The 20215-nt window shown below is 48.1% G+C and overlaps 1 protein-coding gene across 5 annotated transcripts in view; it reads left to right on the forward strand.

Moving 5' to 3' along the window:
- Positions 1-6197: 6197 nt before the first annotated feature.
- The window catches only part of PDGFA (platelet derived growth factor subunit A), a 34989-nt gene continuing 20971 nt past the window's right edge, over positions 6198-20215 (forward strand). For all 5 annotated transcript variants that reach the window (XR_004061134.1, XM_030957968.1, XM_030957967.1 and 2 more), the window contains exons 1-4: positions 6198-6694; positions 7854-7950; positions 15222-15326; positions 17349-17536. Coding sequence is in view for 4 of the 5 variants with exons in the window: in XM_030957968.1 (XP_030813828.1) it covers positions 6632-6694; positions 7854-7950; positions 15222-15326; positions 17349-17536 (453 nt within the window). In the remaining variant the exon portion in view is untranslated. The remainder of the gene's footprint in view (positions 6695-7853; positions 7951-15221; positions 15327-17348; positions 17537-20215) is intronic.

The raw sequence follows: 20215 nt of genomic DNA on the forward strand, positions 1-20215 counted from the left end.
GGCCCCACGGCAGGTTCTCCATCCTCCCTGAATTTCTGATTAGTGATGTGCCTCGTGGTTACGGAAGATCTTTATCAGCGCTCAGGAAGAAATCACCTAAGTACAAAGTGTTGAGAATAAACGGCTGGAAAGCACTGAATTCCCCAGGAATTTCTGCTGAGGAGCAGATTCTGCTGGGTTGCCTACTCTGGTCTGACCACCACCATCAGTGGGTCTGTGGATACCAGTGTGTCTTGAAAGGATAGAAATGCTCAGGGAGGGTGAGTTTGGAGACTCAGCATGGGCTCCATGAAGCCTTTCTGTGAAGATACTGCTCTGGGGACTTAAGGCATGATCCTTGAACGATGTGCAGCCACTGAGACCATGTGAGAACCAGGCTGTTGTAGGTGTAAGAAAATTAAAAGAAAAATGCAAAAACCTCTACACTGGAGCTACTGTTAAAAAAAAAAAAGGCAAACCAATCACCAATCCTTTACTTGCTCTTCTCCTTCCCTTATATTAACTAGGTTTCTGTGACAAAAAGGGTCAGAAATTCAATTAGGAAGCTTCACAGCCATTACAAACATTTTCAGTTCAAAGTTAGCAATTCCACTACAGCAGCCTTCATATCCCCTGTGTCCTTTAGGTACTGCTGGATCCTGCAGTCTCTGGTGTGCTCGGAGTTGAAAATGTGTGTATCATTCTCGTGAGTTTTTATTGTAAGGGAGGGAATCTCACAGGACAAATGTGTAATGTAAGAGCAACAAGGTTGCATGGATACAAGAACACAAACGGGGCGGCTCACACTTTGAGAACACAAATTCTTCAGGAAGAACAACTATCTCACTGTGTTTGGATGGAGCTTAATAAAACTGACTGCTCCAAGCTAGGCCTCTACAGGCCTCCAAGCTACAAACAATGGAGAATAATATCACAATTTTATGGTACTTAGCGTGGCTGAGTTACATCCTGGATGGTCTCCACAGAATCACTGCAAGTGGTGTTGATTTGAGTCAGAGGAGAAGAGCTTTACACCCCCATTTCTGAGGAGACATGAGCACACCACACACAGGACCCCAGGGGCCGAGCCCTGTGTGCAGTGCTCTCATTTACAGCATGTATCAGCATACCTTAAGCTGGGCTGGTACTTTTACAGTCATTCAGCTGGATGAACTACATACTCCTGACAAAACACAGCCCATTTTTAATAGCTTTATCCACCAGGCAGAGGATATCCCTCACTCACAGCAGCTCCCTTGTCCCACAGGGGTGGGGAGCAGGGATCAGCTTCATATACCCACTAAAATAGCGGCCAGTGCTGGTATGCAAGTGCCCTAGTTTAATGCCTAAACATGGTATCTTGCTACCCAGGCTGGCAGGGCTGCCAGTTCGTGCTCCAGCCCTGAAGGTGAACTGTGTGTCACTCAGCAGTGGCTGTGGCAGCAGGGAAGGTCAAACAGTCCCTCACTTTCAGCTGAGCTGCTGAAGCTCCTGGGTAAGGAGCAGCTGGGCACTGGGGGAGAGAAGAGCACATTAACAAGAGTGTACTAACTGTGTCTCTTGACTATTAAACCAAGTAATGACTCCAGAGACAATTGGGTCTAACCCCCACTGAAGTCAAAAGGGTAATTTTGAGTGGAGGATCCGCTCAACAGGGACTCTGCCTCATTCATACCAGAGCAAAACAACTCCAGAAATATTGTAGCTTTAAGTGTCAACCCACATAAGTGGATGCTGGCCACGGCCACCCTCTGTGTTTGGGGCAGAGACATCATAACATCTTTCCACACCACTTCTGATCACTCCTCTTAGCTGAAACCTTGTAGCAGATCTGCATCTCATGACTATTTAAGAAAATTATCGACTGTGAAAGCATCTGGAAAGCTGCACCAACGAAAGTTACAAAGACAACAAAGCTCAGCCAGAAGGATGGAGCCAGCGCAAGGATCCAAAAGGAAGAACTGGAAAAGAAGGAAATTCTGTTTGTAGGTGCACTAGCTGGAATAATAACAGCCTTGCTTGTTCTCCTTGCAGCTTTCCTTGCTGCTCTTTATGGGCTGAGATTCAGGAAAGGGAATGGTGTGTCTGCCATCAGTGCCTACTGCATTTATAATCCTTGCCTGCACCGCACCTGCACCTGGGCCAGCCTCATGCCTTTCCACAGGCAGGCAGCAACCGAGCTGCAGAGCAGGAAAATGACCTCCCTCCACCATGGCCACATGCCCCTCTGAAGCTACAGGCCAAAAAAATGTTCAAAACCAGAGAGGAACCACCCAAAGTTGGCGATCTTCCTGTCCAGCTTTCTGGATTTTATGTTCTGCACTTTTATCCTTTGTTATACACTGTGGGGCACTGACAGAATGGTGCAGGTCCAAATTGCTGAGAGTATTTCCTATGGTTCCTTTCCAGAGCCAGGACAGATGTGGTGGCAGGATGTACCCTGCAGAACAAACTGAGCAGCTTTGGCCAGCCCCAAACACACACTGCAATAAAAGCAGGCCACTCTTCCAACAAAAAACCTTACCCAAACCCATTGTTATGTTAATTTTAACTGGATTATCTATGAGGCAAAACCTCCACTAAAATCAAATCTGAAAAAACTCAGGTTTCCCAAGGAATGTCATTGCAATGAAATGATTCCTCTTGCAACCTCAAGACGTGTCAGGAGGGTCAAACAAGCGTAGTTCCAGCCTGAGCTCTGAAATAGATGCCCTGGGCCTCAGGTACCATCTCAGAGCCAGCCCAGTGGCCCCCGTGGCTTCAGCACCCTCCGAGCACCACAGTGCCCACCTTGCTGGCCATCCCTGCCTGCAGCTCTCCCAGGGACCTTCCCCCAGCCTCAGTGAAACATCAGTTGGTCCTGTTACATTGCCTGGCCTGTGTTTCTAAGAGCTGAGCCAGCAGAGGTTTAAACGAGCTCTGTAGTGGGTGCTGGAAGTCTGATTTGGGGCACCCTGGCTTCAGGTGACTCCACCCTCAGAAAGCAGCTCTGGTGACACTGAAGTGGTCTCATTTCGTGTCAGCTTCTGCATCCCTTCCCCCATGCCAAGTGCTGTGCAAACCCTGGGAATCCTCCCTCTCAACACTCTGTCATGGTGTAATTCTATTATAATTCCTGACATTTGAGAGACTTCTAACAGTGCGTGCTTTAAATTAGACAAGCAATATCTTGCTTGCTGCTCTCAGATAAATAAAAAAGTGTAAAATCTAATTTTCTGACACTCTGTTCTTGGTACTGATTTCCTTTTAAACCTGTAACTACCATGCTGTCACTCCTTCCTCACGTGTGGCTTGTGGGTATTACATAAAAGGTGATATTTCACGTCTGGTGCACACATGTGCAATAGATGTGCAGGAAGGTGCCATGCTGAAGCAAACATGCACTGGTGTTTTGTTTTTCACGCAGCTGTATGCAGGGACTTAGAGGCAACAAATGCAATTTTAGATCAAACAATAGAGAAGGACAAAATGTGTTGTGTAAGCAGACAGACAACCTAAGTATAAAGTTGTTTGCAGAATCTGTGTGAATTTTATTTATGTTTCCTGGTCTTTGCTCTCCTCTGGGATCTTACATATTTTGCATTATTATCAAATATTTGTAATGATCTCTATAAACAGCCTAATGTTAAAAGCTACTCCAAGTGTAACTTGACCCAGAGGAAAGATGCTTATCTGAGCTCCACAATGACAGATTAAAAAAAGATGCTGATGCAGTATGTCTCTTGTAAAATAAGGGGAATATAAGAAAAGTCAAAACTGCATAGATTTTTTTTTTACTATAAAATAAAGCAGGGAGTTATCTCTGCTGGCTTTTGCAGTGAAATACCACTAGCAAGAGCTACAAATATACAGCACTTCTGATCCCAAATGCACTAGCCAACCGAGGAAGGAAGGAGAGGAGTAAATGCTCAGCCAGCCGGTACTGTCAGAATCTATTTCACTGTTTAGTAATTATTTTTTTTATTACTATGACAACACGGACCATAAGAATTGCTTCTTTAACCCCAGCAAATGAGACTGTGCAGATGAGACTTTTTTTAAACTGAAGTAATTGCTTTTTACTTCTGCCATGGAAGAAAGTGATGGCACTACCAGAGTGTCCTGCCCTGTTCTGCCTCCTCCTGCCCTGCATGGATAGCTCTGCTGCAGTGTGGCATTCGGGTCATTTTTTTTATATCAGGAGGCATTTGAGAATGGCTCCACACTGGCTCAGCATTTTCTGTCTTAAAAAAAAAAAAAGAGCAGCATTCTCCTTTTTAAAGTGCTTCCAAATCTTCTACATCTCTTTTCCTTTTCTCTCTCTTTTCAACCCCCACCTTTTTTTTTTTTTTCCCTTGTGGTCCTGGAGACCACCCTGTAAGCCTACATGACATCATGAGAGAGAATTAAACGTACTTGAAAGGCCACTTCTGTTTTGGTGGGAACTTCTATGCAATTGCAAAGTGCCCATTAAAGCACAGGTTGTTTCCTAGAAGCATGTCCAAGCCAGTAGCGTGCAAACCCCTTCAGGGCTTCTAGAAAGCATTCGCTTTTGAAATGCTGAAGGAAATTCAGAGATGAAAGGATAAGTCTCCCTGGCTGTGCATTTACAGTCTATTGTCTTCCATGAAGGATAGTATCACTCCTCAGTTGTGTTATTGCAGTTAATCCACTTAAATGCTATTGGATTTTCAGATGAGCTGAATTCTTTGCATCTGCTATTAAGAACCTTTGTTTAGATGAGAAAGGGCTGTTATTTAAATCACAATGAGTTCAGGGAGATGTCAGGGTGCAGCAGGCACCTTGTGCCAATCCGCGCCGGGGGAACGGGGGCAATTTCTCGCCGGGGCGGCGAGAAGGGAGGACGCGAAGGGAACGCGAGCCGTCCCCGTGGAGCGGCGGGGCCGGCTCGGGGTTCGGGACGGGCTGCGGGGGGCCCGGGCCGGCTGCGGAGCCCGGGTGCGGTTGCGGAGGATCGGCGCGGGAGGATCGGTGTGGGGTGCGGGGCCGGGGCAGTTGCGGGGTCCAGGGCAGGGGTCTGGGGCAATTGGAGAGGGCCGGGGCAGTTGCGGGGTCCGGGGCAGTTGCGGGGTCCGGGCAGTTGCGAAGGCTGGGTCCGGCTGCGGCGGAGCCCCGGGGCGCGGCATGCCCGCGGCCGCGGCGGGGAGCCCCGCGCCCGCGCATGCCGCAGCCGGGTGCCGCAGGGCGGAGGGCTCCGCTGCCCCCCGCCCGCACCGCCCCCCCCGCCTCTCGTGCAGTTTGGGGGTGCTTTTGTATTCCTCAAGGCTGCGCGCGTGTGTTGTCCTTCGCAATGAAGGCTGCGCTGCAACAGCAACGTTAAAACCCGCACACCACAACCCTCCTCCGCCGCTCTGCCCCTCCCCTTCTGCAAAAGGCAAGGCCCCCCCGCTAAAATAGAATAACAACGATAAGAAAGCGCACACACACGCATACACACGATCGCGCCGTGGCCATGGCGATCCGCTCTGCCTTATGTAAAGGCAGAGCACACGGCCGAGCCCGCCAGGTTACACGGCGGCTGCTGCGCAGCAGCGCCCGCCCCTCCGCCCGGTGCCGCAGAGGGCCGGCGGCGGGGGCTGCCCCGCTCCCCCAGACCCCTGCCCGCCGCCGGCTTCTTGTTTTCCCCTCTCAGTGGGCAGAGCCCCTGGCCCTGGAGCAGGCGCCGCAGCTGCCGGCACCCCCACGACTTGTTGTTGGTGGGTCTGGTGCCGGGAGTACCCGGGAGGAGGGGCGGGGGCGGCGCACGGCAGGGCGGGAGCGGTATATGCTGCTCCTCGCCGGGGCCACGCTCCAGACCGGCCACCGCTCCGGAGCGAGCCTCGAGCCTCCCTCTGCCTGGAGTTGCAGTTCTTCTCCGATCCCCTTGGGATTTAAACCTTCTTGCATATATATATATATTTTTTCCCCTCCTTCCTCCTCCTCCTCCCGTCTTTTTCTCCCGTGCAAAGTGGAGCAGGAACTGCACCAAGGCAGCCCGCGAGATCCTGCAATACCGCTCCGATTTGGCCCTGCTATTATTCCTAATTAATTATTATTTTTTGACCTCGCCCCAGCCGGGGAGGGAAGCGGGACCATTCTCAGCAAGAGAAACATTTCTGTCCCTATCAATAAAGATTTTTGATTTTTCCCCTCTCCGCGGAGGGGCCGGGTGCAGGGCAGGCACGGCGGGGGGGGCCGGCCCTCGGCGGAGAGCGCAGCCCCGCGGTCCCGGCGCGGCGCGGAGCGGCGGCCGCGGCGGGGGAGGCGGCCCCAGCGCCGCCCGCGCGAGGGGGGCAGCCGCCCCAGACAGGTGATGGGCGTTTCGGCTGCGCTCCGGATCGACTCCTTGGGTTTCACTTTGGTCTGATCTAAGCAAATATGCAGAAGTACCGGCTGGTCTAGTCCTAAGAGCCAAGCGGAGCGAGCGAGAGCGGCAGAAGGGAGAGCAGCCACGCTCCCGTAGCGAGGGGAACGTACAAACAGCGGCCGCGCCGTCATTAAGCCACCGCCGCCCCGGGCAGCCCCGACCCACCCTGGATGCGGAGGACCCCCGAGCCACCCCGCTGCCTTTCCCCTGAGGGATGGTACTGAATTCCTGCGCGGCAGGAGCCGGCCTGCAGCCCCTCTCCATCAGCGTTGCCTTCCCTCCGTGTCTAAAGTGCACTAGACCGCGATGAGGACCTGGGCTTGCGTTTTGCTGATAGGTTTTGGGTACCTGTCCTTTACCTTCTCCGAGGTAGGTGAGAGCGGCTTCCTGCGCTGCCGGTCCCCGGGGCACGCCGCAGCCGGGGGTCGGGGCGAGCCGCGGCGGAGGGCACCGGGGAGGGAGCGGGCTGCCCACCTGGGCTCCGCGGGCATCCCTGCGCCCCGGCCCCGCCGGGAGCGCTGCCCTGCCCCGGGCCCTGCGCGGCCGAGCCTGGCAGCAAGTTGCCATTTCATGCATGGCAGAAGCGAAGGGGAATGACCGTGCATTCCGCGCCCGGGCTGCTGGCCGCCCTTAAGAATTAATATGTATATAATATATATAATATATATATATATATATATATATAATAAATATATGATAAAATATCCACGCCCCGCGGGTGCCAGCGGGCTGCGGCTGTGCGGAAGCAGAGGGTGCGCGGAGCCGGGCCGCCCCCGCGGCGCCTAGCGCTGCACAGGGCGGCCGCGGGCACCGCTGGTGCCGCGGGCAGAACTTGGGTGAATTCCCCGCGCCCCAAAACGCCGCTCCCCGGTTTGTGAATCTCCCCCGGAGCAGTCGGCAGCTCTCCCGCCCGCCTGCCCGCAGGGGACGGAGGGGGCGCGGAGCCGCGTCCCGGGGTTGCTACAGGTGGTCCCGGTCGGGGCGAGCGCGGTGCTCGGCGCTGCACAGCGGCTGTAACTTTTCCCGGGACCCGGTCTGCTTGGCACCGGCAGCCGCGACGTGGGTGCTGGTAGGATGGCGGCGCCCCGTGGGACGCGGTTCTCCTCCTCCTCCTCCTCCTGCTGCCCGGGTCGGGGGAGCCCGCGCCCGCGGGGGACTTGGCACCCGCTCGGGCGAACTTCGGCAGCCGCTGCCCGGGGTGGGCTCCAGCCGCCCGGCGGGGCTCGGGGCTCGGCGCTGCCGGGCACACGCTGCCAGGCGGGGCCGTGCGGAGCTGCCGCCCCGCTGAGCCGTGGCGCAGTCGGGCGGGCGGCGCGCAGCCCCGCGGGCGCGCAGGCGGGGGCGGCGGGAGCGCTCCGGCGCCCCGCGGAGCGCTGTGGGGGGATGTGCGCGTGGATTTTTCCCCCTGCTTCATCCCCACATGCAAACACCCCGCACCCTCCCCAGCGAGCCCAGAGGCGCGGCGCGCCGGATGCCCGGCGCTGCGGGCGGGACTGCGCGGTGACCCGCGGTGTGTGTGTCTTTGAAGGAGGCCGAGATCCCGCAGGAGCTCATCGAGCGGCTGGCGCACAGCGAGATCCACAGCATCCGCGACTTGCAGCGCCTCCTGGAGATTGACTCCGTAGGTAAATTAGTCCCGTCCTCCTTCCTTCCGCGCCGTCGGCCGCCGCCGCCCCGGGGGGAGGCCCCGCACGCCCCGCGCTCCCCGACACGCCTCGCCCGAGACCCCCGCGCGGACACCGCACCGAGAGCCGGGCGGCCCCGGGATGCGTGTCACAGGGAGGCGGTGGCCAAGGGGCCGATCGGGGATTAAAACTTCGTGGGGTGCAGGGTGGAGAGGGACCTTGTGACCCCCCCGTGTTTTTGGTGCTCTCTCCGTCTCGCAGCGGAGAATTGCCATAAGGTTTGTTGTTGGTCTTGCATTGCTCTGTTATCTTTAAACTACTGTCCTAGAGGTATTCAAAATATTTGAAACAATATTTATGAATGAAGTAATGTCTCTTCAAGTGCTGGGCTTTATTAAAAGGAAAATAAACGGTCCGCACTGATTTTAAACAGAAACCTGCATATGAAGCTTACCCTCAAAAATACACTTTTTTAAAAAAAGAAAATAGTGCAGGGTTATTTTCTGCATCATTAGGCATGCAAATGGGTGTAGTGAGAACGTGCAGTTTAACAGATCGTTGCAGCAGTAAATCAGATCTAGAAGCATGGTATTGCTGGGTTCCTTATCATTTGGTTTCACTCGATGCACTTTGTTCCTGGTGATTTCTTCTCTCAGTAGAGAGCGAGAATAAACCCAGCACCTTTGATGTGCCCAGGGGAAGCCTGCATCTTACTGAAGCACAAACATGGAGAAAAATGAATGAGTTCTTGCTTGCGTTGGTACTGGGCCATCTCCCTTTAAACCATATGCTGTGTATTTTTGTAAAGTCTGTGCCAGGTTCAATCACCTTCATTCAGAGTTGCAGGATCCTTCTAGAGTTTAACTCTCTGCTTTTTGTGCAGTGCTCTATTAACGAGCAGGAATGCACTGGGAACGTATTTTACAGTCATAGCTTTCAATTTTCATGTGATTAGAGAGCAAACGTTTTCTCATTACACTGAAAATGGGAGTATTTCTGTCTTGCACAACGCTTTACCATAGAGGCTAATTAGTAATTACCAGATTGGCATTGGTTTAGTATTTTTGGAGAGCAGTGCTTCATCACTGTTGTTTATCACCACAATTAAAGAAACTTTCACAACTGGGAAGGGGAGTGCAGTTCATATTTCCTCACTGAAGGCTGTTTTGGACCAGACAAGTGCACTACTGCTAAAATCTTTTTCCCAGTGAACTTGGTGGAGTTGGCTGCTGTTGCAGAAGGGTTGGATCTGAGTGCTAGCATTTTAAAATAGTGCATACTGCTCCTGCCTTTGAGTCAGGGTTCTGTAGCTACCAGAATACATTATTTTTTCAAATACCTCAGCGTAACAAGCACATGCTTCATTTTTAAATACCACTTAGAAGGAGAGCAAAAGTTCACGTGGCTCCATTGCAAGTGAATCAGGCAGACAAGTGGGGCAATGGCAGGAGCTGAATAAATGGGTAGATGTAGCGAAGAAATTTATTTCAGAAAATAATTATTTATCTCATGGCAAATATGAACTGGAGGATGCAAGACCAAAAATGGAGAAGGTCAGCCACAAGTTTACCCGTTTCATTTTGCTGTTTTCTTGCAATTTGTCAGTTTAGAAACCATTAGAGAAACAAGAGACATAAATATTTTACTATCTCACTGTGAAACAGTAATTCCTTAAGACATGAACTCAAACAATATTAAAAAATAAAACCAAAATATTCAGCCTTTTACTCGGTTCTTGCTTATGTGAGTGCTGCTTTTGCCTGTGTGCTAAGCTGTGCTCTGAGCTACTCATGGTTGGGTTCTCATGGAGTAACCCTGCTTTACTACCCACAGTTGCTTTTCCTGGGCACAGTCCTGCAGACTTTACTGTCATGAGTAATTCTTACTAAAGGCTTATCAGAGTGACTAATTGAGTATTGAAATTGCTGTGCTTTCCTCAGTAAACAGAATCAGGCCTGTTTACTATATTTAGTATTAGCTTGAATTAGCAAATCAAATGTTTTCTCGTTGTCCCTGGTAAGATGATATTTCTGAAATTTATTTCCTTAGGGCTGCAATTACCTTTAGGGAACAGCCAGTTCAGTGAGGGCTTGTACAGTAGGTATATTTCACTTTTATAGCATGTACTCAGTTTCAGCTGAGGCTCAGAACAAAATCACTCCAGTGACTATTCTCTCCCTCGTTTTATGCATGGTATTGCCAGTCCTTCTGCATGTGAGTAGCCCTGTTTAAACTCGGTGGGTGGACTTGAGAATTAAGAATGATCTTGTAGGCTAAGAGATTGCAGGATCAGGCATGCATGAAGAAAATGTCTGATATTCCTGAGTAACAAGGCAGAATCTGTGGAAAAAGAAGGAAGAACAGTCATTTTCTCTCCTGCAATGCAAAACATATATTTTTAATTGGAAAAGTAAGTTTTGGAAGTCAGAGTGGGCAGGTTTTTCTTCTATTCTGACAGATTTGGTCTCTATATTGTAGCGCAGAGATGACTGATAACCCCCTTCATAAAATTAGAAACCACACCCCCAGACCATCTGGCATATTACTTAAAGAAAAACACTACCCAACATGGAGCTTATCATTGTATTCAAAAAAGAAAATCCAGGCCAGTTTGTCAGAGCCCAGTTCTGCATGTCCAACTCAGAGGGTAAAGGCAGCATGAAAATTCTCTATTCCTATAAGGAAACAGGGTCTTGTATTAATTTGCTGCAATTGGGATCCAGAGGCAGTGACAGAATTGCCTTGGCATGAAGGAGAGCAGAGTCTGACCCTGTTTAAAGGAGAAAGCATGCACAGTCCCAGGAAGTAGGCAGCTCTAGTGTGCAGAGTACAGTTTTACTACGAGCAGACTAAATCCCCAGAACGGGGGCATTTCCTCTGCTCTGCTTGTGGAGCTCTCTCTGGCTCGGCAGCGTGGTTTTTCTCCTCGTGCTTCACCTCTCCCATCTGTCCTGTGGGAGGTAGAGTTCATTTCATCACCTATTATGTTTGCCTCCCGCTGGGAACAGATTTTTCCCCAAGTCATCTGCCTGCATGGGGAGAGGCAGGGCTGAGTGTGCCTCTTTGCGCGGGTTAAGGGCATCCACCAGGGTCACCTTAGGCCATGTGAATTTAACGGCCTGTGATTAAGAACTAGCAGAGCAGCTTTTGTTAAGTGGAGAAACGTTCTAAATTAACTGTATACTTCCATGGAAAAAGTGTTGGGCTGCTGCAGAGCTCAGTCTTTTGGAAAATGAGCTCTTGACTTTGTGGGTTTTGGTGTGGTGCTCAGTGAAGGATGTTACAGTGCAGTGTTTTGGCTTCTCTTGGCACCTCTTACACATCATGAGAGGCATCTTCCGTGTGTGGCCTGTGTTCTTCCTGAGACAGATGAGGGAATATTCCTCCTCCTTTACAGTTGGTTGAGCACATCTAGGTAAAGGAAAAAAAACCAAATCAACCTAAACAAAACAGGATCTTGTGAGCTGCTACTTATATTTCCTTTAAGAGATCAAAGTTGAAAACTTTATGACATCTATCTCTGCAGTTGGATGTCAGAAGGGCAAATTTTGCATCAGCCAAAAAGAAGATCAAAACAACCAAACTGATGTTGCCATGGGCTTTCTGGCTCTAGGAACGATTGTGAGACAGATCATTTCAGCTTATTGTACCTTACATTGAATTCCCGAAAAAAAAGAGATTATAAGAATTTCCTAAACTGCTGCTGTTGGTACTAGAAGTCTTGGATCTGTACTTTCTGGATGTGCAAAGTGAAATTGAGAAGGATTTGCATTAAGACTGGATGTGTTGGGGGTTGTACCTCACATAAAATAGTTTGGTCAGAAGATGGAAATTCAAAAGTATAAATTAATAAATAGAAAATAGCAGTAAACTTAGGATGCTTTTACATGCTTCTTGAGTAAAAAGAGTTATCATGTATTGGCAGAATGTCACAGAAACTCTGTGATTTATATTCCATGACCCAGTGGAAAATTGCCAATCTGACAAAAAAGAACAATTTCAGTTATACTAATGGATTGGACCAAGGCTAATTGCAAGAGTTTTTATGCCCATCATTGATATGTTGTCAGTACATAAAAGATTACCAAGAAATTTCTTGATCAGCTGCCATGAAAACATTTTTTTATTATTAAAACATTAAAAGAAAGCTGCACTAATCTGGCTCTGTGCAGCATCCTCCATCTTCACTTGGTGATGAGCAGTGTTTGAGTTCTAAACTAAGAACCACCCATTTCTAGGCTTTCTGCTGTAAGCCTCATTTTGTGAGGCGCTAAGCACCCATAAACCCACATTTCCTTTGCTAAGAGCTTATCCTCACCCTGCAACTAATTCAGTACATTGGGGGAAAAACTGATACATATTAAGTATCACCCTTCCTTAAAGTCAAACTAGAGAGTATTCTTTGTAGCATCATGGTTTTAATGAAACAAAAGGAAGTCTTCTGGCCACACATTCAGAGCCAAGTGTGAGTTTCAAAGCTGACTTGGTGATTTTTCACTCCTGCTTGGGTAACACTCCTGTTGACTTAAACATTGCTTGAAGTGCATTGATTTTCCCATTGACTTCACTGGGAAATGGAATTCCTTCCAAATGCCTGTGGAAATCAGGGGGATCACTTAAGTGCCTTCAGCATTGTAGTGTCTTCTGGCTCCAGCCATGCCCCATGATTCTGTTTATTAAACCAAACTTGGATGGTGTGTTGGTGGAAATAATACAATTTGTGTTAGATAACACATTGAGGTTTGACTGGAGCTTGTTCTGCTGAGCTGGCTGTGTAGATCTCTTTTTGCAGCCCTCACAGAGAGACCTGAACTTAGGAACTGCTATACATGCTTAAGATATGTAGTGAGACAGTGAGGTACTATATAAGCCAGAGGCCTTCTTCACCTTAGAAATCATCTTATAAGCAACACATCTCCTCAAGGTGTCATTTTGCTTTATAAACATGGTGATGGAAAAAGGCTGATTGCAGCTGAGTCGAGCAATTATGTGTAAGCACAGGACTTAACACACTGGTTAGCTGATCATACCAGTCCTTTGGTTCTTACCAGCTTCTTTCAAGGAGGCAGCAAGGAATCCTTCATGCTAGGAGGGAGCTGTGCCAGCATTGCTGAGAGTGGGATTAGGAGCCATGGCCCAGCCCTGCTGTAGTGCTGGCATCCCTGCCAGCTTCCCTTTCCAGCCTGATGCCTGTGCCCACCAAGCAGTTGGGATTAGAGGCATTACTTTTGTGTTTAATCTCCTTTTAAACACTGTTTGCTTGTGCACAGACATGCTTCTTGCTCCCAGCCTAGCTTGGATCTCAGGCTGAGCAGAATTCATGCTGCTTTCAAGTATCACTTCATTGCCTCAAATTGAGGGAGAGGTTGTGACAGCTTGAAGCTGCCAGAAAGGAGGTCAGTATTAAGGTGTTGGGTGGCTGAGTGCTAGGAAACAGAAGAGGGCTGGAGGCACATCAGAACGGATCCTCATTTTGCATAACACCATTTGGGATCAGGTGGATGGCCTGGTGCCATTGGAATGGGATGTGGGAGACCTGGCTCCACTCCCCAGCTCAGTTGCAAACTTCCTGTGGGATCTCTGGCAAGCCATTTTATTTATACCACTGATGAGTTTTCTGGAGTATGGGGTGCAATAAAAGCAGAAATAATACCCTTTAGTCATTGCTGTGTTACATTACTGGACTGGAACTGCAAATAAGGCCCAATACCAGCTAATTAGTCAGGTTCCAAAATTTCCCATCGAAATCTAGGGGAAACAAATATCATAGATAGGAACTAGGAGCCAATTTCTTTGGATAAATTGAGAGTAATGACTAATTTCATACAAGGATCTGTTCAGCTGATAAAGGAGAATAGGCAGGACCAGTGGGTGATCCAGGCACTACCTCTTGGACCTCAGATTCTGTTTTCTCTTAGCTACTTACAGTAGTATTTTCCAAGAAGATAAACCCTGGGATGCAGAACTCTTTCTAAGGTGCTGAAGATTTTTCTGTCTTCCTGCCTCACCTGGCTGTACAGGTGATTTCACAAGCTGCATGTTCCTTAGGGCACAATTTCTTGGAGGGAGGAGAAAAGGAGTTGGTTGTTTTGTGGAGCAGAGCCTTATGATGTGTGTTACTAATAAAGCTGAGATTAAAACACGTTCCAGAGACAGACAGCTGTGTGTACAGAACAAACTGGAAGCAGGGAGTGTGACAGTGCAAAAGATGGGAGTGTAGGGTGTTGGTAGCTTGCAGAGAGGGTAATTGAGTACTGTGTAATACACTTTTGCATGTTTTTAGAGCATGTCATAGTTTTCTTAGGAGCCAGCAGTGAAACACTGAAATTCTGCAGTGATGTTCCAGAGGACACTCCAAGCAGCAGAGTGCTAAACCCCTTAGTTTGGGTGTCCTGGGGTGTGTGCAGTTCTCTGTTTGGTTCCTTCTTCCTCATCCCCTGTTTGCAGACTGTGCTTGTGGTTTTCAGACCCCACGGCATGGGACACGACCTGAACTGCTTCACTTAACAAACCCAAATATTTGGAGCAGTTATTTTGTTGTTTTTTATGATAAATGAAATGCCAAGTTTTCCATCTTTGCTTTTTCTCATGGCCCTTTAACCCATGTGGTAGGCTTATTTAGGGAACAAGACAAGCCTGGATGCAGTCCCAGAGTTTGCAGTAGCTTCAGATGCCCCTCCAAAGGTTAGGATACTTCACAGGGGATTTGTTCTGCAACAGAGAGGCTAAAAGGAAACCCATGCTAGTTACTTTTTGCTTTTGATTCTGCCCTAGTACTGCCCTGAAACCCAAGTCACAGAAAATTTATAGAGGCAGCATTGTTGCTGTTGGGTCAAATACCATATTTTCTACTTTTGCCTCATACCAGAACTTCAAAATGTTTGCAAGAAACATTACACATGCAGGAATATTGTTCCTATTTCTACACCTTTCCAGTAAGAAAAGCCGTATTATGCCTTCCACATAAAAATGCAACTGTTTTACTTTAGATATGGTTCTGTGCCACAGTGTGTGCACTGTTTCTGGGGGCTTTCAATAAAATGGATATTGGAATTAAATTGTGCATGCTTATACATGATATTCAGTGTCTGTGTCTTTCTTCCCTGCCTTATGCCCTTGCAATTGCATTAACAGGAGTTACATTAGACTGATTGTAGCAGGATTTGGTCTTGTGCCTATGAACAGCACAGATTTGTACCTGTGGAACAGCACTGTAGTGACATTGGTGCACATAACATACCTGAGATTTAACATTTTGTTTCCTGTTCTAGGATATGATGATGTTTCAGAAGCAAACTTGAGATCTTACAGTGTTCATTCTGCAAAACATGTGCAAGACAACCGTCCTGTGCCCATTCGCAGAAAAAGAAGCGTTGGTAAGAAACAAGCTATTTGTACTTTGGGAGTGAAAGCAGAGGGGGTGCCTTTGGTCAGCCAAGCAGGACATTTCACTGGAAAAATGTGACATGCACAAAGGAAAAAAAGGGCCATTTCTAGCTTCTGCCTTTCTTTTTGCTCAAAACGAGCCATTGCCTGAGAAGCTGTCTTCTGGAGGATGTCCATAGGAGACAGACATGCACAAATTCTTTACATTCACTTTCTTGTTGCAGCATGTTGGAAATCTAGACCTCGGTTAGAAAATGCTGTGATATTCAATGTATAATTCATAGTGTGGGGAACAACTACAGCAGTGTGCTTTAAAAAACATCAACAGTTGGTAGAGTTTTCAGTACAGAAGCTCCACAAAAGGAAACAGCTTGACTCTTTATTCACAAGAAAAATACAGTTTATCCCAAAAATTAAAAGCCATTGATGGAAACGCTGGGGCATTGATTTCCGTCACTGTGTAGTGCCCAGGCATGTTTACAGGGGATTTTATCCTTATTAATGATGAGGATGCAAAAAATCCCAAATAAAAATTAAAAAAGGGACGTGCAAATAGGATTTATGTGCAGTGCTTGTTCATCTGATTAGCTGTGAGTGCTCCACCACTCCACTGGCCTGTGGAAAACATCCCTGGTGCTGTCCCTAGTGGGTAATTCGGTGTGTTTGTCCTTGGAGCTGTGGTGGCAGGCAGAGCTAGCCCAGCTTGCTGTCAGCAGGGATTTGCAGTGTGAGTTGGCAGCACTTTGGCTGCCTGGGGAGAGCAGTGGTGCTGGAGCAGCCGGCGACGTTGGCACCTCACCCTGCAAGGTGCTGGGTGCCTCTCCACCACAGGCACTGGGAACTGGGTGTGCTCAATAACTTGTGGGAGTTGCCAGCGATCTTGCAGGGTTGCATCTGTTAATTTTCTTGAGTTCATGGCACTGGGGGCTGAGTGTAAGGGTTTTCACGCTATTTAGTCTATTGAGACGCATCTTTCAAAGCTAAGCCTAGATTTCCATGTTGCAGGCACAGGCTAGGCCTGAGTTTCTTGTGCTTAAGAACTAAGTGAAGAAGTGCAGGCAGTGTTCCAGTTCCCTGACACATCTAACCCAAACCTATCACAAGCTTCCACTGTAAGGCAAAAAAAAAAAATCCCAGCTGTCTTTGGAGAACTTATCAGCAAACAACTTGTCCCTGAAATTGCTATTTTTTTCTGGACTGTTTTGAAATATCATCTTGACTTCTTTAACAGTTCCTAGGTTGATGATGATACATGGTTTGGGTCATGGCAACATCACACAGTAGTACAGAGCTACTCTCTATAATCCTAAACAAGCTCACCTTACCTGAGCCCACCAGGATATTGGTTTAACTGCAGGTTTTTCCATCATGCTGCTCTGGTGGTTTTGCATCATTCAAGAAATAACAAATTAAATAAAACCCACCATCTACAAAGCTTTGATGACTGCAGGAAAAATAGCAGTTGCCCTTTGGAATGGTGAATAAACAAGACTCCCTGATGTGGGGATGTTAAAGTTCTGGAAGTGGAAAACCAAGTCATGAAAGTTTCAAGCTGGTGCAGGTTGTTTCCCAGCTGTGCAAATTGGATATGATACAGATAATCCTCAATTTATCTTCTGAGGCAGTGTTTACCAGGTGTTGCATGTTTGTGTGATGGTATTTATGTGAAGAGGTGCTGGAAAGCAACAGCTGCTGTTGCACAGTGACTCTGAGGCTGTACTAGGGGGTCATTGAATGTGGAGGAGCTCCTGGCTTGCTTGTCACTTCCAGAGCCAGGATTGCCTTATCTCATGGCATGTGCTCCAGGCTGTGGCAGGAGCCAGGCCACTGGAAACCCTCATTGTAGGGCTGGGCTTTGGGAGCGAGTCAAGCTTCTCCCCAGGGTAAGAGCACAGCTCAGCTGTGAGCACACAGCTCTCAGCACTGGCTCGCCAGTGACCAGTGGGGACTGGGAGCAGTGGCTTGATCCCCGTGGGGGCTCACCTGGGGCTGTGACTCTCCTGTGCCCACAGAGGAGGCCATCCCGGCGGTGTGCAAGACGCGGACGGTGATCTACGAGATACCTCGGAGCCAGATCGACCCCACCTCGGCCAACTTCCTGATATGGCCGCCCTGCGTGGAGGTGAAGCGCTGCACCGGCTGCTGCAACACCAGCAGCGTCAAGTGCCAGCCCTCCCGGATACACCACAGGAGTGTCAAGGTGAGCAGGGGCTGCAGTTTCCTCTGCAGCCTGGAAACTCCCCTTACCCCTGTGCCTGTGTGACCCAAATCTCTGCTGTTCATCCTCGCATAGAATGCCCCTCTCCGCGGTCATTGGAAAATCTTGGGTTTGGATTTGGTTTTCACAGGATTCCCTTTAGGTTTTCTCTTTCTCTTTTTTTTTTTTTTTTTTTTTGGCAATGAAAATAAAGTTGATCATGCCTTTCCCATGATCTCGCACAGTACAGATCTTAAAGTTAAGAAGATAAAATGACTCAAGGGGCAATGGACTTAAAAAAATAAATAAATCACAGTATGGAATGCTGTTTTCTTAATTAAATATTATGCAGCCTAAATTGGGCTTTTATATTTGACAACATAACACTTTTGATCTGAAAAAATGTGTTTCAAATTATCTTACCCCAGGGATAGAAGACTCAACAGCTTCACGCTGTATTTACTCATTAGACAAAATCCCTATTGCAACTTTCCAGTAAATATTACGTGAAATATTTATGTTCATTTGGCTTCATTCTGTTCTAATTTTTATCAGTATTTAAACAAGTACTGTTGATCTACATCTGTGTGTAGGAGATTAGACTTACACTTAGCATTCATATTGTGAAGACTCTGAGTTCTTGTTGCCCTGAACTTCTTAAGAGCAGAATTAAAATAAATCCCACCACATTCTTGAATGTAAAATTGCTCAGCACAACACACTGATTGCTGCACTTGCAATGGATTTCTTGAGAAAAGTGCTGTTCACTTAGTGCTTTACATCCCAAAACAAAAATAAGGCACCTAAGCCGTTTCATTGTTTTTCATACTCTGTTTTTCATACATGCAAACATGTCTGGGCAGAATTTCTTTTTCTTTTCTGTTTCTGAACATCTGAGAACAATGTTTTTGTATCCAAATAAGCTGGAGAAACATCTGAGATTCCCTCAGTGTTCCCAAAAATAATCATATTTTACACTTGCTTGCTGCCTTGCCTTTGTGGGATACGCTTTGCCGAAACAATTAAAAATTATGTAAAAATTGGGATCAATAATTACTTGGGAGCGAGAACAAAGTGGGGAGATTGAAGGACTACAATTGTAAACCTTTCTGAATAGGAGCTAAACAGCAAAGTGCCTCAGGGCTGTGATATTTAGTGCTGTTGCCTTTGGGTTTGATGCAACGTCCCCTTGATTTTGTGTAGCAGCAAACGTACAGAGCAGCTGGATGTGCTCAGCAAAGAGCTGAGATGTGTGATGAACTTGCTGTTGGTACCTGTGTGTGATACTGAACAATACTGTGAGACTGTGCTTCTCTCCTACCCCTGAGGGATAGGGGAGATGACAGATGAGACAGAGGGTCTTGGCTGTCCCCCTGCTGCTGGGACAGCCAGTTTTCCCTAAGAGCTGCAAACTCCCAGCAGCAGCTTTGCAGGATGGCACTGCTGGGGCTGCTTCCCCAGCACACCACCACGTTGAAGGAATTTTAGTCTCTCAGCCCCTTGTAGTGCTTTTAGATTTGCATTCATTTTAGTAGGGCACAAGCTAAAAGTAGGCTCAGCTGAGCAGCTGCTTTTCGTGGCTGTGTAAATATATTGCCACCAGCAATATCAATATACATCAGCCAGCTTTGGAGGACATTTTTTTTTTCCAAGCTCCAAGACTGCTCCAAACAGTCATTAAGTAGCAGGGGAAAAAAAGGACAAGAGGTCAAGCAGGAACAGGATGTTCATTGTAAAGGTTGTAGGCTGACCCCACTGTAACACCAGAACTCTTAGAACAGAATCCATATTTATGCCCTCCAGAGTCAGATCCCCTTGTAGCTTTGATGTAATTGATGGTTTTCTGAGCCTTTTGCCAATCCTAAGTTTAGAGCTGAATGTCTGCTCATGCCATTAAGTAGCTGGCTCAGAGCGAGGGTCCCTGGAAAGGTGGGAGCGGTTTTGGAGAGCCTTCTCAGCTGCTCTGCATTGGAAAGCCAGCTTGTGTTTTCCCCTGATGTCAGACTGCATAAAAGCTCTCTTTTGATGGAACATTGAAAAGGCTTTCCCCTCTTCCTCCTCATTGACAAGGTAGTGAGATCATAGCTGGCCCATTCACACTAGAAAAATGTTCATCCAGAAAGGTCAGCAAGTGGGTTTGCATCATCCAACAGGCCAAAGCAAAGGGTGTTTTCTTTGTCTCACTGAGGGCCACTGTAGTCAAGGTTAAGAGACGGCTGGGGCAGTGTGGGAGGAGCAGTGGAGGTGCTTGTGTTGGGGCGTTTCATTCCTGGGACATGATTCAAAGGCTGGAGGGTTTAGGGATGTCCTTTCTTCGTCTTCACTGAGCTCTCATCAGTGAAATACCATTAATGTGGAATTGAAGCTGTAGGGATGCTCCAAGCCAGGGGGGTTGGTGGAACAGGTCCCCTGAAATGGGTCTTGTGAGGTTTCCCTTTCATGGGGTGGGTTTCTTTAGTGCAAGGTGGGTTTGCCCTGCATGGTGACAGTGAGCCCATGAGAGCACTGGCCCTAAAGACATCTCTATTCAGCAAGCTGCACCTGCACAGCCCTGCAGAACTCAGACTGAGGTGGAGAGGCTGGCTGGGAGCTGCTCTTTGATGGGAAGGAAAGGATTCTATTTCTCTCCTCATAGAGCAATGGTGACAAGGATGGGACTGTTAGGGGTGTTGGTGTCTGTTA

The sequence above is a fragment of the Camarhynchus parvulus genome, chromosome 14, assembly GCF_901933205.1.
Source record: "Camarhynchus parvulus chromosome 14, STF_HiC, whole genome shotgun sequence".
Lineage (NCBI taxonomy): Eukaryota > Metazoa > Chordata > Aves > Passeriformes > Thraupidae > Camarhynchus > Camarhynchus parvulus.